Below are 18029 nucleotides of genomic sequence, written 5' to 3'. Positions count from 1 at the left end.
CTACCCGACACCAGCAATGCTTCTGGGAACTAGTCAATGACAGCCACCACTTGAGAAACGAGACTAAATCAGATGTTCATCTAGAAGTCAACAGCTCCTACACAAACCAGACACAGCTAAGGATATAGCCATTGATAGAAAACTGGAAAATGTTATGCACAGAACTGAGAAGAAAAATAAAATGTTTAAAAAGTGACAGGTCATCTTTACAATGTAACGCCACCTCTTTGACAGATCTGATACTGTAAGGCAGAGCTGTGACCCAATTCAAGAACTGAAACCCATTTTGTGGGACTTTTGAAGTACCGTAGTTGAATACAAAGGGATTTATTATCTTTACAAATGACTTGATACAAAAAAGGCGAAGGGAAACTTCCCTTGTATTCATAACAAATTATAATCTTGGGACAACTCTTTAGCAAGCTTCTGTACCCTTCCGTTTAAGCTTGGATTCAACCTCTCTTTTAAAACTTGGCACCAGTCCCTTCTAACAAGAAAGCAGTCTCCAATAGAATAGCGCTAGTCTCTAATGGCACTTTTCCACTGCAAGTACCGGCTTGGCCCGGTTTGCTTTTCCACTGCTGGTACCGCATGGTACGGTGTTGGAACGGTTCGGTATGGTTTGCTTTTCCACTAAAGTAGTACTAAAGTTAAGTGGGTGGGATAACAACGGGGTGGGTGGGATTCTCTGACCAATAAGTGGCTAGTAGTGACTGCATGCAAAGGATTGTGGGATATGGTACCAGTTTGGTACCTGTTGGAACCACAATCGAGTAGGTACTGTTTTTTCAGAGCCGTACCGTACCGTACCATTCCATGCAGTGGAAAAGCGCCATTAGTCTCCTGTAGCATGGCCTGAGTCTCTAGAAGTCTCCTTTACCTATACAGCCAACTTGGTATCAACTCTCAAGGTCTTCTGAAACTTGGCGCCAGCCTATTGTAACATGCAACATGCAAGCCTATAGCATGACATCAATCTCTTAACAGTCTTCTGTGCCTTGACAGCCTCCTGTTCATTTTTTTTCATGGGGGGGGGGGGGGGGGGGTAAGGATACAGCACCAAATTACAGTACTGTAAAGGCGTTTATCCCATTGTCCTACAGGCTGTAGCTTAATATAGAAATCCTTCCTTTGTGCTATTGGATATTGCCCAGTATCTTATGGCAGCGGCTGAAGGACTTGTGCTGCACCCCTCTGCCACTCAGAAAACACACTCTAATATTGTCCCACAATGCAACACATTTTGTGAAAGGGCAGGGGAGATTCTGTCATTCATCCTCTCCTATTCCATTAACAGAAAACATTGCATGGAGGGACAATAAAAGTACAAATTCTAGGAATGGCGGAGGGGGCAAGAAGTCATTCACACTCACAACTCCTGCTAACCCCTGCAGCACCAGAAGATTACTGCTCTGGGTAATAGTTGGTGGCATGAAGCAGCAGCCTGCAGGACATAGGGTACACATCATTACAGGTAACTAATGTATATAAAAAAAAATTAAATGTAGCGCCAATGTTGAAAATGCAAAGATTCCTTAATATCTAAAAGAAGAAAAGTCGACGAAAGAACAAATAAGTCCCACAGCGATCTTAATTGGTGAAAAGTGAAACCAGCAATCCATCGCCATAACATGTGTTGATTCTTCTCAAAGGGTTCAGATTACCAGTCACCAGCATTAAGTAAATCCAACACTCACCAAAACTCATGGTTACTATTACAGCAACAAACGCCTGTAATAAATAGGAGGTCCCTCGGTAGTCAATGCAGCAGCCCACATCCAATGGCACCTTCTGATATACTCCAGCTAGGGCAAACAAAGCTCACCACGGGCCAAGAATAATCTCTAATAGTGTAGTAGTTTTATTTAAACCCAAATAAACCTAGTAATACATCTAAAATCCAATAGACTCACATAGAAAGCAGCTGCCGACCTGGGGGTGGAGTTTCTGGTGCTGACGTCACGCCGCCGTACGATCCCGGGTTGGCAGCAGCTTTCTATGCAAGTCTATTGGAATTTAGATGTATTACTATGTTTTTTTTTTTTTATTTAAATAAAATTACTTCACTTTTTTTATCAATACTCTTTATTAGAATTTCTAACATACAAACAACATTAAACCCACACAGAACCCCAGCAGTGAAAAAATAGCACAAACCAGAAAAAATAAATACTTCACTACTTATTGATTGTTCTTGGCTTGTGGTGAGCTTTGTTTGCCCTATCTGGAGTATGTCAGAAGGTGCCATTGGAAGGGGGCTGCTGCATTGACTCCCGAGGGACCTCTTATTGATCACAGGCGTTTATGCTGCTTTAATGGTAGCCAGGAGTTTTGGCAAGTGTTGAATTCACTAATGTTGGTGGCTGGTCATCTGAACACTGAGAAGAATCAACACGTGTTATGGCGATGGATAGCAGATTTCACTTTTCACCAAATAAGATCACTGTGGGACTCATTTGTGCTTTCTTTGACTTTTTTTCTTATATTCATTATTATTAAGGAATATTGCACTTTCAACATTGGCGTTACACTTCATTTTGTTCGTATTCTTTATTTGGGTCGGTTATATTGCCTTTTTGTGTAAGCAGCCGTACACATTTTGTATTTATCACAGCGCATGTTTCTACACATTTACAGGGAACCAATGTGTTTGGTGCTGTATCCCCTCCAAAAAAAAAATAAAAATACATCCCCACAGAAAGATGAGCCTGAGAACATATTTCCAAAAGCTTGTACAAGCCTAATCAAAGAAGAGGGATACTGAAAGCAGTTTACTGAAAAAAGTTGTTGATTTCACTGTCCAAACTTAAAATATTAGATTTGCCAGGAAGGTGCGTTATGCTTTAAGGGCCCTGCTACCATTACAAATCCTGATCCAAGAAAGAAAAAAAAAAAATGTACAGAAATGTAAGGGTTTAAATAAAGATTTTTTTATATCATAAGAAATGATGTGGCTCTGAAACATCAGCCATACAGGACCACCTCCATAAAAAGCACCTCTGCTGTGAATGGCAGACGCACGCCTAAACAGTGCACACAATACACCATAATATATACATAAAGAAGAATGCATTGTCCCGGTACCGCTAACAATTGTCATTAAACTATGTGAAACCTTTTGGCTCTTTCTGTCTTGGCACTTTGCTACATTTCCTGAGTTCAAGAGCCCTGATTTTTACAATTGCTGTATAGGGAACAAGCAAAAAAAAAAAACCTATATTTTGGGTGGGTGCATTTAAAAATGTATTGACGCCACTCAGAACGCATATTTCAATTTGGGTTAGATGACTTGGCTTTCCTGGAGACTCCAATGGTGAGACACCCCCGTACCGGTTCCCATCTATGTCCCCCTCCCATAACAATGACAAGTGTTCCTCCATTAAGGAGAATCCATGGGGGGAGGAGGCGGGTCTCCAGCTCAGGGCTTCGTATTGGCTGCAGATGTTGGCCAGCATGGTTTCTGGAGAGGATTTCTCACCAATGAAGTGCCACAGAGACAGAAGACGCCATTGTGTCATCCAAATTGCCAGCAACAAAACTGAAATATCACACAGCAATGAAACACAGCATTCTGCAGACGTTACCATACAGAGTCCAAAGCAGGACTGTTTATATAGGAAAAAAAACACAGGACTGTCTGTGCAGCCCATATCAGCCAATCGAATTCCATCTGCACATTTTCCAGCACAGGTATGAGAAAGGAATTTGGTCACAATAAGCAACACAAATATTTACTTTTATGATTTCTTAAAGTCAGCCTATTCATGTTTCCTATTCCAAATCTGCGGTCTTTTGTGGCATAAGTCATCTATATACAAGGAGCAATTTCTTGAAAAAGATTAAAGAGGACCTGTCACTTTTTAAAAAACCTTTTGAACCGTTAAAACACAATTTATAAAAGTTTCCATTTATATGAAAACATCAGCTGTTTCCTGAGTAACGAGTCGGCCCAGCTCTCAGTAGAGTCTGGTCTATGGTGTCCAATTTAAGACAATCCTCATAACCGCTGTTCTGCATTCCTTTTCCAGCTATGTCCTGCTGCAAGTTTCAAATTTACTCATCAGTCTCTCCATCTCCTCCTGAATTTAAGGAATACGTGAAAATTTGTCTGTGGGTAGCCATGCTTTTCTATAACCACTCAAAAAAATATATCAAGTTTAACCCATAGCAGCACAAAAGTTTTCCCAGGATCCTCCTCTCTCTGTCGTTGGCTCATAACCTGGACCAAAGCTCTGCACAGAGCTTGAGCTCAAATGGCAGGCATTCCTGACAATTGTTAAACCCTCCCACTCCCTGCTACCCTTGGTAAATATACAGTCCTTCTGTGCTAAGGGGAGGCATATGACCTCTTGGGGTGCAGTTTTCAACAATGAGCAAATTATTAAACCTGAACGCTGTCAAGTAGGGAAGTTTTCATGTGAAAGCTCCATCACCGTGCAACGTGAGCTTACACAAGGTTTGGGCTCCCAGCTTTAGGAGTGTAGCAGGGGAGGGCATAGGCATCATGTTGGGATGGTGTTGGCACTTAAACTGGGATTATTATGTCCTCATCCTGCTCATGTGAAAGTGAGCGACCTAGTGCCAGGCCCCAGCACTGCACTGTTGGATAGCGATGGGCTCGGGCGTGTTTGGATCAAGCCTGCCAGAAAGTCGGCACTGCACACTGCCAATCATAGGCAGCATATGTATGTGCAGCTGTGGGTCGAGAAATGCCTCACTGCCTATGATTGGCGGTATACAGTGAGGGCTTCCTGATGGGCTCGATCTTAACACACCCAAGCCCATCACTACTGTTTGAGGTGGTCACACGTTCCCCTATACACGGAAGCACCAAGCATTTTCTAAGGGCCCTGACTGATTGAAGGGGGAACAGGCAATGGTGAGTTGGGCTGTCAAGAAGCTCCGTCACTTCATTCTGAATGGGCAGTTGCCCATTCAAAGTACACTATGTATTTATTACTGTAGTGGAGCCAGGTGGCTATTGAGGTTTTTAATGGTTCGTAAGTGCCATAGCAAGAGTTAAAATACCCTGTGCTAGGCGAACATAGGAGAGTCGGACTATGGCTCTCACACATGCAATGGCCTGGCTCTCCCGTGGTCCGACAGGCCCTTTCCTTAAGCACACTGCTCCAATCAACAGAGTTGGCTCCTTAAGCACCTGTGGCGTGACTCTCCAAGCTGCTGTCTGTACTTTAATGCCTGCTGCAGCATTTAGCATCCCAGCTGTCTGGAAGCAGGTAGTAGCAGCCATGAGTTTGTATTTTCTTTCTTCAGCTAGCTCCCAACTTTAATTCAACAGTGATCCAGGCGGCTGCATCAGGGAACATCCAACCCTCCCCATCTTTACTGCTGTGTATGAAGCCAGAAGCATTCAAGTTTGAGCGCATTTGGGTTAATTGAGCAGGTGCTGTGGCCGGGGAAGCAGCTAATCAAGCATAAGCTGTGCCTGATTAGCTGCAGAAAGGCTTCTTTCACACGGTCCGCCTCCGCTTTTCCGCTCTCATCAGATCCGCTCCGCTCCGATTACTGAACGGATTGAAAAATAGGGTTTCCATCCGTCCAGATTTCAGCACAGGATCGGATGCGGATGGCAGCGGGTGTCAGCGGAGGTGACCTCCGCTGACACCCGCTGCCCCATAGAGCTGCATGGAGGATCCGATCAGATCCGCCTAAAAAACTGATAGGCGGATCTGATCGGACCGCCCGTGTGAAAGAGCCCTAAAGGTCAGGAGAGACATTAGGGGTCTAATAGACCACTACTGTCTCCATAAAGAGAACCTATCAAACAGGGGGTTTATTAATGCCATTGTGATAGCAATAAGTTAAAATAAATTTAAAAAATACAACTACAATAAAATGAATAACAAAATGTAAAAACCACAAATGTAGTAGTGTGCATGTGGCCAGTGATTGTGCTACACAAACACTATATATATATGTGTGTGTGTGTGTGTGTGTGTGTGTGTGTGTGTGTGTGTGTGTGTGTGTGTGTGTGTGTGTGTGTGTGTGTGTACGTAAAAATGAGAAATAATTCTAGGTGCCAAAAGCACTTAAAATGCCACTTATTAACAATTTGGACTAGCTTAATTTTTTGCCACTTTGCAGTCACATGCAGTTTTTTAAAATATTTGATATCTAACACTACCTAATCTTTAATGATCTGAACTTGGAGCTGGGCTTTTTAGGTATATTATAGGTTGCCAATTCTTTGCCAGCACCTGCCATTTAACTTTAGCCAGGCAGATGAAAATGCTTAGAGGGACAACCTAACGTTCTAATGCAGAACAGAGATATGTGGAAAGGATGCCAAGCTCAGCTGTTAGGACACAGCTTTCATCAAATATTAAGATATGTCCAAAGTGACAGATCCTCTTTTATCACCCCAGCTTGTGGGTGATATTTAATACACCCCTTAAAATTCACACAGAAGGAATCAGAATAAAAGTGCAGACACAACATCGATCATGTCACATACAGAATAATAATTCAAAAACAAAAATACATTCTTTATATACAAAGACAATCTTTACATTGGTGATTACATGAGAAAAAAATGTTAAAAATGTACACCACAGGCAACATAACGCTAAAATTTCCTGGGACGGAGCTACAAAACGAGAGTGCAATGCGGGGGTGAAATTTCATAACGTCCGTCCCCTCTCAAGGACTCATACCCACACCTTAGCCCCCTGCTGGTGGGAGGATCACATATATAACATGCATGTAGAACCAGAGAGTAGTGCAGAAAGCGTGGCAGGATTATGCCATCAACAATCTCCCGCCGTGAGTTGCTAAATTGCTTTTATAGTGGAAATACTTGGCACTATGAATCAGTTGCACTTAGTGCAAACCTCGGTACTTCGTACCAATGCAAAGGTTGTACCGTTGGTGCTACGCAAGTGACTAAGTCATCCTACTGAGCAAGACTTTTTTTTTTTTTTTTAATAAGTACCGCTACAAATTTTATAACAAAAGCCAGCAGGCACCATTTTACACTTCTGCACTTGCAAGAGCATTTTTGGTGCATTCCCCATACATTTTGCATGCTTTTTGGCAAGCACTTTTTTTTTAGGTGGGTGGGCCGTTCCTATGTTTAAATTGTACCACTTTTGGAGAACCCACCCAGCAGAATTTCTTAGCTACATCAAGGGTAAGAAAACTGCTGATCATACACTTGGCAATTTGACAAAGCGATCAAACTTTTATTTCCATTTTCTGTCTAAATCGCAAAGCAATCAAAGACATAAATTTGTGGATTCAATCAACCGCACGGAGATGGGATTGAAACATTAGATTGCTTTTGATGTAATTGCCATCTTTTTATTTTGCTTTCGATTCAGTCTACCAATAAAAATATATTAACGTGGTCAATTTATTTGTCAGTTTCAGCTCAAGTTACAAAGGTAAATCAAACTTTTTTTGAGTAGCTCAAAAGTAATGGAAATTGACTGAAAATTGTCAAGTGTATGGTCAGCGTTGGGGAGGCCTCCATAGACTTTAGGTGCAGTACAGCGCAGAATTGTATGCCATGATAATGGTAGTAAACAGAGCATACCAGGGGATGTAGCGCTGTAAATGGTTTACTGCCCAATAATCTGTGACCGAATAATCTGTAATAGTCACCCTATTTTCTCACTCCAGCATGCTTCCAAGTACACCATGCGACGACTCTCCCTGCCTCTTTAGCTGGTGATCGCACAATCATGTCATTCATTTACAATAATCCTGTATTGTACACCAGGATGGCAAGGGCTCGTTTACAACCCAGAGTGTCAGAGAAGAGGGGGGCAGCGGAATCCTGCAGGAGTAAGGAGTAAGAGTCCTTTCAAACAAGTGGTCAGTTCAGCGGACAACGCTTTGCTTAGCGGGGGATCGCTCCGATAATCCTCGCTGAGCAGGCGGATGACCGGTCGGCCCATCTCCGTTCACTGTGCAGAATGTAGATGGACAGAGTCCAGCTCTCCCCTATGGGGAAATCGGGTGAAAATGGACCACCTGTCTGTTTTCACTCGATCCAATCCTCCAGACAAATGGAAAATAGGGTCATTACCCGTCTGGATTTGGCAGACAGGATTGGATAGCGGCGGGTGTCAGCTGAATCCGCCGCTCCATAGGGGTGAATGGAGGGTGCCTGAAAAACTGACAGGCGGATCTGATCGAACCGCCTGTGTGAAAGGACCCTTAGGCAGATATTATACCTTATTTCCCTACCTCTAGACCAAACAAGCATTTAACCCTTGAAGTGCAGGGAGACTCTGCTCCATGAATATATTAATTTTTTTAAATCCTGCGGTTCAGCCCTTAAAATGGTACTAATTTTGCCACCTTTTTTTAATCATCGATCCAAAGACATGCAATAGGGAAAATGCACTATTCAACATTTCCTCTGTACCAGCGAGCCCATGCACAGAACAGTGAAACACAGTGTGGGTCTTTATGAATTAAAAAAGAAAATAGGTTTTGACTTGTGAATCACAGAAACATGGATGAATGGCCAGCAAAATTCAGTCCTAAAATACCAACATTAACCCCCTTAGCGCTGCAGCCGAATGTCAAAGGGGAACCCACAGATTTAAGCTCCAAAACAACGCTATTTGCAAACCCTCAGCGTCTCACTGTGCGGTCTCCAGTACCCAGAATCTCTGAGAAGTCAGTAAGGCACCTTAGGATCATCTGTACATGGGTCTCACATTTTAACCGTGACACCTAAACACGACCGCAACGCCAGATTGCAATCACTTCATTTACAGAAAATGGGTGGGGGCAAGGCGTCCCTGCATAGGGGGGGAGAGAAAAAAAGAGGGGGTGAATCTCAGGGCCAAAGGGGTCAAACCTCCATTCAGGAACCGTCAGTATTTGGTTATTAAACTCGTTTTGCATTTCACAGTTGAGTAATTACAAAGTTCATATTTTTTTGGCCCATATAAAAATAAGATATTGCAACTCAAAGTGCATCTTTTAAAATAAAAATAATAAAACAAGGAAACAATCCCACAATTTCCTGGTAGAAGAAATATTTACACCATTTGGTTTAAACCTAAGAGAAGAGCCCAAAATTCATGCTATCACCATCGGGACATCGTCTGAAAAGCCAGTGATCATCGGAGCGTCGTCATCGTCCTCACCTGAAATGAGAAGGGGAATTTTCGGTCATCATAACACTGTCCGTGTCCTCCTTGGCAGCAGTGGCATTGGACAGCGGCCCATGAAATCATTACCTTTATATAGATTACAAAAGGTGCAAAGGAAGGAGGGAAATAACAAACCTACCATCGCCATGACTAAGGTCTAAATTTTTGGTTTTAAGAGAAAAAAGGTGTCCTCCCTCACTAACCCTTAAACACAAACATCTTCACGCGACATAACATATGTGGAGTCAATGCACTGGGCTTTTTTACATGGGGCCACTTAAATGTGAAAAGGTTTGCACCGCTCATAGAAGACTATCAAAAGTTCCACTGCTGTAGGGCTGATGAAGCTGTCTATAGAACGCCAGGTGCCTGCCAAGGTCACCAAACAACCGTCACTGATGATATATGTCTAACACAGCTGCATGAACAATGTCCATAGGAAAACCCCCCCAAACTACAATGAAAGGCTTATCTTCCACTTCAACATAGATAATGTGACCTTGGCTTTTGTTTGTGACCTGCAGGAGAGGGAGCCTGGAGGTGGCCACCAGGACCCAATTTAATTGATTTTGGAAGAAGAGGACACTGGTAGGGGCAAGGAAAGCCCATCATGGTCTTCTGCTTCTGAGACAGCCCCAGACATTGAGACTTCTCCTGAGAGGACTCATCCAGACAGGATTCTTAATCCTCCACAGATTCTAACTCTTCATCCCGTAGAAATATCCTCAGGAACATTATCCTCCTCACATAGGGATAAGGAGGGGGAGAACCCCATGTTTGCCTCCCAGTCATTCTAAACCAGTGAGAGCCTCTGAGGTCATGCAAACCAGAAAAATTCCTTCCATGAAATAAAAGAAACTGGAGGACTTTGCCCCTGAAAAAGTAGAAATACAAGACAAAAATGGGGATTCAGAGCTGAGCTGGCCCTTAAAGGAGTCAATACAGGGCGAACTGCGCAGGGGCTCACTACCTGCTACAGGGATTTAGGGGGCTGACCCCAATACCCTCCCCCCCCCCAAAACTCTCTGCCAACGTAAAACGGCGCGGCTTGCTGAGGGTCAACATGCCTGTTATCCCAGTAATGGAAGTGGTCGCTCAGCTTAGAGAGGTGTCTCCCAAGTCAGACACCTATGAGGAAAGTCACCCTGGAACAAGTGTTCCAACATAGTGCAGGTACCTGCACTATAGCGCTTAGGTCTACCGCTGAGTTGCCAATCACACTTGTTTCCCCCACCCAAGGCAACCCGAAATGACACGTATGCAGACACACACAATGACAATCGCGCATGCATGCCATGCCCAGTTGTCACATTTTGGCCACCACTATGGTGGTGAATCGCTCCAGCGTTTGTATCCATAGCCCCAAACACCAGAGAGCACACGGGGACTGCCACATGTTCCAAATACAGAGGCACTCACCACTAATGGTTGTAGGGCCAAAGGCTCATGGTGGGTGCCAGGAAGGTCACTGGATATTGGGTACCCCAGAAATCGCTGCTTGTAGATTCCAGTGTCAAACATCAACACTGAAGACTGTCCCTGCTCTTACATGTGGGGTCTAGGTATCGTCCATCTTGGTTTTGTGGCTGTAGATGACCAATCTTAATGAGGCCTGAGCCCTTCCCAGTAGGCATGTGCAAAATGCCCATTGTAAAGAATCGTCAGAGACATATCACAGGTAATCACCTAAGGACACTAGCAAAAACTGAGCCTTAGCTGGAAGGTTTTGGGCCAGTGTCCATTCACCTGAAAGTAGAAACATAACTCAAGTAGTTTTTAATAGGAAATGCCCCATGATATAGAATTACGAGAACGATATACTCACGCATGCAGCAATCCAGTGGTGTTTTGTGGGGATCCGAAGCTCTGCTGTTTAACACCCAGTCCCACGCTGCCATCTTCTTCTGTGACTTAATCAGGAGTTGACTGCATCTTCCTGCAGTTAGCCCCCTAATGACAAGCTGCAGCACATGTTCAGGAAAGTGTCCCAACGCCACCCCTGACAAGTAATGTGGGTATCCCAGGAGGCTGAGGGCTACTACATACATCATTCTTACCTAGGCCAGATTTCGGGAAGTGTGGGGAGGATTCCCCGAAAAAGGTAATAAGTTAAAGTCAGAGACTGAGAAAGGATGGGGTAGGGGAAGGTTTGTGTTAAATTATCAGCAGTAAGCACTTCAAGTCTAGCAAAGCTACTAACAAATTACATTTTATTGGGTTTTTTCACCTAAGAGCAGAAAAAACTTAGTCTTATAAATTGATGAAACTATCAGTATATTCTGTAGGTATAAAACAAAAATAACATCACCATTTTTATTTGGACTGTCTGAAGTGGCATTGGAGTTCCCCTTACCTATATCATCCCCGGAGGAGAAGATGGCAGCCCCCAAACGTGAGCTGTAGTGACTGTTTGCAAACGCTGTAAAGCTGTTCTGTAGCCGCCGGTGCCGCATATACAGTATGACAAAACCGCAGCCGGTAGCCACTAGCAGCAAGAATAGAACTGGGACAACTACAGCGGCGACATCCGTGGACCGGACAGCGGTGGAGGGCAGGGAGTCCATACCTGACAAGAAAACACAAGACAAGTGTCCTTATATTTTTTGTAATAAGAGTTCACAGCACCAACAGGAGCAGTTTGTGACCAATATATATATATATATATATATATATATATATATATATATATATATATATATATATATATATATATATTTTTTTTTAAAGGGTAACTTTATTGTACATAAATAGAACAAACCCGACTCTTATATAAAAGTGAAATATAAGCAGAACGTACATTTGTTACACGGTCATCAGACATTAAAGGAACATCTTTATAATAAACAAAGCTGAAGACATTAGGTGCAGGTTATTAACAATCCGGGAAAAGAGAAAATACATACATATATATATATACATATATACACACACACACACATTATATATGATGGTCCTTGAGATGCAATCTGATAAAAATGGATTTTTGTAAAATCTTACCGTAAAATCCTTTTCTCTTAGCTCATGGACAGACGTAGTCCTCGGTGATACACCACCTTCGGGTTATGTTACCTCCGCAGGAGCAGGACTAGACAGGAAATTAAAAAGCTCTGGCCACACCCTAGGGGCAGTCCCAGAGGGTATATCCTCTCTCTCTCTGCCTCAGCAAATCAGTTATGTGAAAAAGCAGTGCTTAGAGAATTTAACCCAACCCAACTCCAAAACAGAGGGGCGGGGACTACGTCTGTCGATGAGCTAAGAGAAAAGGATTTTACGGTAAGATTTTACAAAAATCCATTTTTCTCTAGCGCTCATCGACAGACGTAGTCCTCGGTGATACACCACCTTCGGGACGTCCCAGAGCAGTATCACAACTGAGGGGTGGGAAAATGGAAATCAAATCTCAATCTAGAAGGCCCAACCGGTGCCAACTAGAAGTTTACAATGCTCATCCTTAATGATGAGACTCAACCAAAAAAAGAGAAAACAAATTTTTTTTTTTTCAAACAGAAAAAAACCCTCGAGGTAGACCACCGGTCTCCTCAAATTGCGGCCTGCAAAACCTTGCGGCCAAATGAGGCATCCGCCGATGCCGTCACATCAATTTTATAGAATTTTGTAAAGGTATGTACCGACGACCAGGTGGCCGCCTTACATACCTGGACCACTGACGCCTGATGGCGAAAGGCCCAGGAAGTACTGAGCGCTCGAGTGGAGTGCGCCCTAACAGGGAACGGAGGACTCTGACCCTTAATAGAATAAGCCTGTACCACCGTTTGTCTAATCCATTTGGCAATGGTCGCGGCAGATGCAGGCAAACCCTTTCTGGGGCCATCCGTGATCACAAAAAGTGAATCCGTCTTACGGAAAGATTCCGTAGCTTTCAGGTATACCCTGATTGCCCGAACCACATCTAAGGAATGCAACGCATGTTCCCGATGATGCTTGGGCTGAGGACACAAGGAAGGTAGTACAATATCTTCATTCAGATGAAAATCTGAAACCACCTTAGGAAGAAAAGATGGCTTAGGATGAAGTACTACCTTATCCCTATGAATTACTAGGTAAGGGGACTGGCATGATAATGCAGCCAGTTCTGACACCCTGCGAGCAGAAGTAATAGCCACCAAGAAGGCCACCTTCTGGGATAAAGTAAGCAAGGGAATCTCCCTGATGTTTTCAAAGGGAGGTTTCTGTAGAACCGACAAAACCAAATTAAGATCCCAGGGCGGTAAGGGCGCGCGGACTGGAGGAGCCAGGTGCCGCACCCCCTGGATGAAATTCCGCACCAAGGATTTGGTAGCTAAAGGCTTCTGAAAGAAGATTGCTAATGCTGAAACTTGACCCTTGATGGTGCTCAAGGCTAGCTTCTGCTCAACCCCTTGTTGCAAAAAGGCCAATATTCGAGTCACCGAATAGGTACGTGGAGGAAATCCTAAAGATTCGCACCACGCAATATAAGTCTTCCATGTGTGATAATAGACTTTGCTGGAAGTCGCTTTCCTTGCTTTAATAAGGGTAGGAATGACTGAAGTAGACAAACCTCTGTCCTTCAGTACTTGGGTCTCAATGGCCAGGCCATTAAACCCAGCGACTGTAAAGCATGATGGTAAATTGGTCCTTGAGACCACAGACACTCCCTGAGACGAAGTTCCCAGGGAACGTCTACGACTAACATGTCCAAGTCGGCCAGGCCGGCTTGAGGAGGCCAGTCTAGAATTTTTAGGACCACTGGCGCTGATAGAATCTGAACCAGGCGTCCCTAGAGGTATCTGGCCCCGACCATCCGAGAAAGTCTGGTCGTTTTCTGTTCCCACACATTTATCAGATACCTGATAGTTATCAGGAAAGGTGATCTTTTCTGGTTGAACCTCAGGGACCGAAGTCACCCGACTAGAGGCTACTTGGCCTATCTGGTCAACCAGATCCGATTCCTGTGAGGTATCGGGACTAATCTTAGGAAAAGGTAAAGGAAAAGATCTATTCATGGAACGGTAACTACCGCTTCCTGTAGTACTTAAATGTTGGAAGGGAAGAATCGCACCGGTAGTAGTGGTTGATGCTCGATCTAATGTCCTGAATACCGGTGAAAACGTCCCCCCACCCTGAAACCGGGTGGGGGCGCACCTTCAGGCTGTGTACTCCTTTGCTTCGGGTTTGGCTGGGTTGGTCCCCTTCTTGAACCCTCCTGGAGGAGTCTTGCCTTTCCCGCTAGTACCAGCCGGGCGCCCTTTATGGGCGGTAAAGAAAGGTCCTCGCTTGTTGCGAGGTCCCTTAGCTTTTGCAGCCTGTGGCAAAAAAGTGCTCTTGCCCCCAGTGGCATCCTTAATGATTTCATCTAGGTTGGCTCCAAATAGACGATTCCCCTGAAAGGGGAGATTGGTCAAGGTCTTTTTGGAACCTAGGTCAGCTGACCAGCATTTTAACCACAGCACACGTCTGAGGATCACTGCTAACTTAGATGCATGCCCTAATAGGGGAGTAGTGTCCAAGGCTGCGTCACAGATAAACCGTAGCCCTTGTATGATCTGTTCCATCAAATCAGATGTCTCCTGGGGAATATCTTTTCCCCTAAGATCTTGGCGTACCATTTTCGCCCATTCCGTAAGTGTCTGGGAAACTAGACCAATAACGATTACTGGTCTAAATGCTGACCCTATCAGAGAAAAGATAGTGCGGGACTCTGCTTCTATCTTTCGATCCACCGGATCCTTAAAGGACGAAGTGTCCTCCACTGGAATAACCGTGGCTTTATTCAGCCTGGAAATAGGCGGATCCACGACTGGTGGTACCGTCCATTTCTTAATGATGGATTCCTCAAACGGATAGCGTCTAGCAATACGCTTGGAAATAGTAAAGGTACGTTTAGAATGCTCCCATTCTCCTTTAATCTGATTACCAAAACATTTAGGTACAGGAAAAGCCTTCGCCGTCTTGATGGGCTTATTAGTCCCAAAAGGCCTCTCTGTTTCAGTTGCCTCTGCCGGTAAAGCCTCAAGTTTTAAGGTTTCTTGCACTGCCACAACTAGTGCGTCCACCAATGCTTCTTCCTGAATTATAGCAAGAGAAGAAGCGTCCTCCTCACTGTCTGAGGGGGCTTTACCTGGGATAACAGCCCTTGCAGAGGAACCTGCAACTGCCGTGACCATCTCTGAATCTGAGTCAGAGGTGTCAGATGGTATAGGGGTAGGCGGGGGTCGCTTCCTTGACCCCCGTCCCTGACAGGCCGCCTCCACCCGAGCCACCATAGACTCCAAAATTGCTGTAAATGACTCTATACTCTGTGCACCGGCGGGTCCCGAGGCCCCCTCGAGGGAAACAGGTGGGGGAATATGTGTGGCAGGGTCCATAATAACTCCAGTTACTTCCTGGATAATATAATTCAAAAGTAAAGAAAAAAACCTTTTTTTTTTTTTTTTTTTTCTTTTCTGACCCCCAGCGCCACAAAAAAAGCCCCTTCGTGTTACCTGCTTAGGGATCCCTATCGATCGAGAGAGAGAGAGATAGACCCCCAGGCTCACCACTTGATGCTCAGAGTTAAACTGCAACAGCTTACAGCGCTGTCTTGACAAACAGGAAGTCTTTTGGCTGGCTGCCCAGGAAGAAAGGAGGCGGCTCCGCCCCTCTGCACGCCTTCCGGCGCCTCCCCCAAGCTCCACGAGGTGTAGGATCACCTCAAACATGGCCGCCCCCATGCTGGAGACACGAGGCCACGCCAAAATGGCGGCTCGTGCGATCCAGCAAAAAAAAATGGCGGCGGCCTAAACTGAATAGCGGTGTGCTGCAGGGCACACAACACTCTCTCTGCATGGGGATATGGCGTGGTTGGCGGTACCGGCCCTGGCGGACCGCGTGGCCATTCGGGAGGCCTGCTAATAGCTGGAGATCTGATTTGGAAGGCAGTCTACATGTCCGTGGCTTCTGACTGGTAGGTAGCTTATACTTAACCCATAAGATTCCCAGAATGCCACAGATTACATCTTTAAAACATGTATACAATAGATTGTTAGCTCCCAAGCCAAGCCTCCTGGCTTTGCACACATAAATCACACTCAAAGTAGGAGGATTTGTGACATGTTATAGGATAGAAAGGACTCTTTCTTACCATACAGAGAGGGGCCCGCGTTCACCACAAAACCCGTCAGGGAAAAAGGGGGAACATACTACTCACCATACCGGAACCAGGCGGGCACCAACTCCTGACAGTACCCCTCTCCACCGGGGCGGGAGGGCTGTCGACCGATACGGACGCCGTGACTCATGGTCTTTGGCGTTTCGGCGAGACGTTTAACTCGCGTGGACAGTCCTTAAATGGGACTTTGTCGCGGCCGACCCAGCGCGGAGCTATGGCCTGCACGCGCTCGTAGGCTGAACTGGGGTGACCACCGGATCTCAACATCCAGCCCGTCGCCCAGTTCAGCTTTCTTGCTTGAAGATCTCACAGGAACACTGGAGAAAAAAGCTGTCTAAAAAAAATCCTTTAAGAAAAAATTCTTGCCAGGACCTAAGATCCCAGCAAGGTGTCTAGGTCCTTACTCCTAACTAGACAGAAAATAACTGATTTGCTGAGGCAGAGAGAGAGAGGATATACCCTCTGGGACTGCCCCTAGGGTGTGGCCAGAGCTTTTTAATTTCCTGTCTAGTCCTGCTCCTGCGGAGGTAACATAACCCGAAGGTGGTTTATCACCGAGGACTACGTCTGTCGATGAGCGCTAGAGAAACAATGTATACATGAATAGTAATAAAGAAAATCCGCAAGTAGGCCATAGCTTAAAGCAATACCCTAAGTATCCGGTGGTATAGTACTGTCTGAGTTCGCCCATGAATCCCAAATCTTATGAAACTTCTTAGGGCACCCCCTGGCCTCAAATGTCAAATTGTAAATTAGGAGATTTGACCTTAGTGTTTTCCGTATACAGGGATGGAGACCAATAGCATGACCTGCTTGTCTCACATAAAGTCCCAAATAGGAAATTAGGGATTTCAAAGGCAGTGTGCTTTACAGGCCATGCCCTATACATAAAATCCCTTCCTATCTATATACTGCATCCACCAAGGGGATGGAGGTGTAATGCTTTTCAGCTGGTCTCTTCCAGTTTGCACCATGGTTATAACCTAATTATTTGAGTCTTTGAGACAACAGCCAGTCGTGGATGAGGGTGGGTTGGGGGAGGTTGGGCTGTCTCCCTCTCACCTGTTCCCCCATCCATCCATTAGCGGCCATGTGCCTCCAGTGTGAGGACACTAAATTAAGAGTGTTAGGACTGCAGATTTAACAGGGTGCCGTGCAGTGGCTTTGCAGCTTTCACATGCGTTTGCAAATGTGTGTCAACTAAACCCCTGTTCTTTGTACCAAGAGACAGGTTTATTTGGTTGGTGACAGACTGGAGGGTGAGTACATCAGACTGGGGGCTGGCTGACTTTCATGCACCTCTTACAATCCTTCAACCTTATTTTGTTTCTTGTTATAGGGATGGAGACGCCGGGCAACACCAGCTTGGGTCTCATTTAAAGTCCCACCTAGTCCAATATGTTTAAGCAACCAGGGATGGAGACGCCTTGCTTACAGCTTGGTGTCTCATATAAAGTCCCACCGTGCGATTTTCGTGTGTTTTTGGTGGATGCAGTTTTGATTTGACCCCCCCTTCCACTCACGCTTCATCACCACGTGAGCGCTCCCCAGCCTCTTCCTTCGACTCTTTAGGATCCTTGCTCTGTCATGTCCTCCCTGATGAGGGGTCTCAAAAAAGGAGCTTGCTGGCATGTTTCAGAGCCTCTAAAAATCTATTAAAAAGGAACTCACGGCAGTAAGATCTGATATGTCCCACTTACTTGGAGTTGAGGACTCAGACGCCTGGACTCACAGGAGGGGGCCATTAAAGAGCTCCAGAGCACAGTCAC

General features: G+C 45.0%; 1 protein-coding gene across 1 annotated transcript in view; it reads right to left on the bottom strand.

Moving 5' to 3' along the window:
* Nucleotides 1-8357: 8357 nt before the first annotated feature.
* SORL1 (sortilin related receptor 1) overlaps nt 8358-18029 on the bottom strand; it is a 161899-nt gene continuing 152227 nt past the window's right edge. Inside the window, exons 47-48 of the mRNA XM_082273653.1 lie at nt 11485-11697; nt 8358-9125 (exon numbers count right to left, since the gene is read on the bottom strand). Of these exons, the coding sequence (XP_082129779.1) occupies nt 9058-9125; nt 11485-11697 (281 nt within the window). The 3' untranslated portion in view covers nt 8358-9057. The remainder of the gene's footprint in view (nt 9126-11484; nt 11698-18029) is intronic.

This window comes from Pelophylax lessonae (assembly GCF_965119305.1).
Source record: "Pelophylax lessonae genome assembly, chromosome: 12".
In the NCBI taxonomy this organism is placed as follows: Eukaryota; Metazoa; Chordata; class Amphibia; order Anura; family Ranidae; genus Pelophylax; species Pelophylax lessonae.
This window is presented reverse-complemented; position numbering and strand designations above follow the sequence as displayed.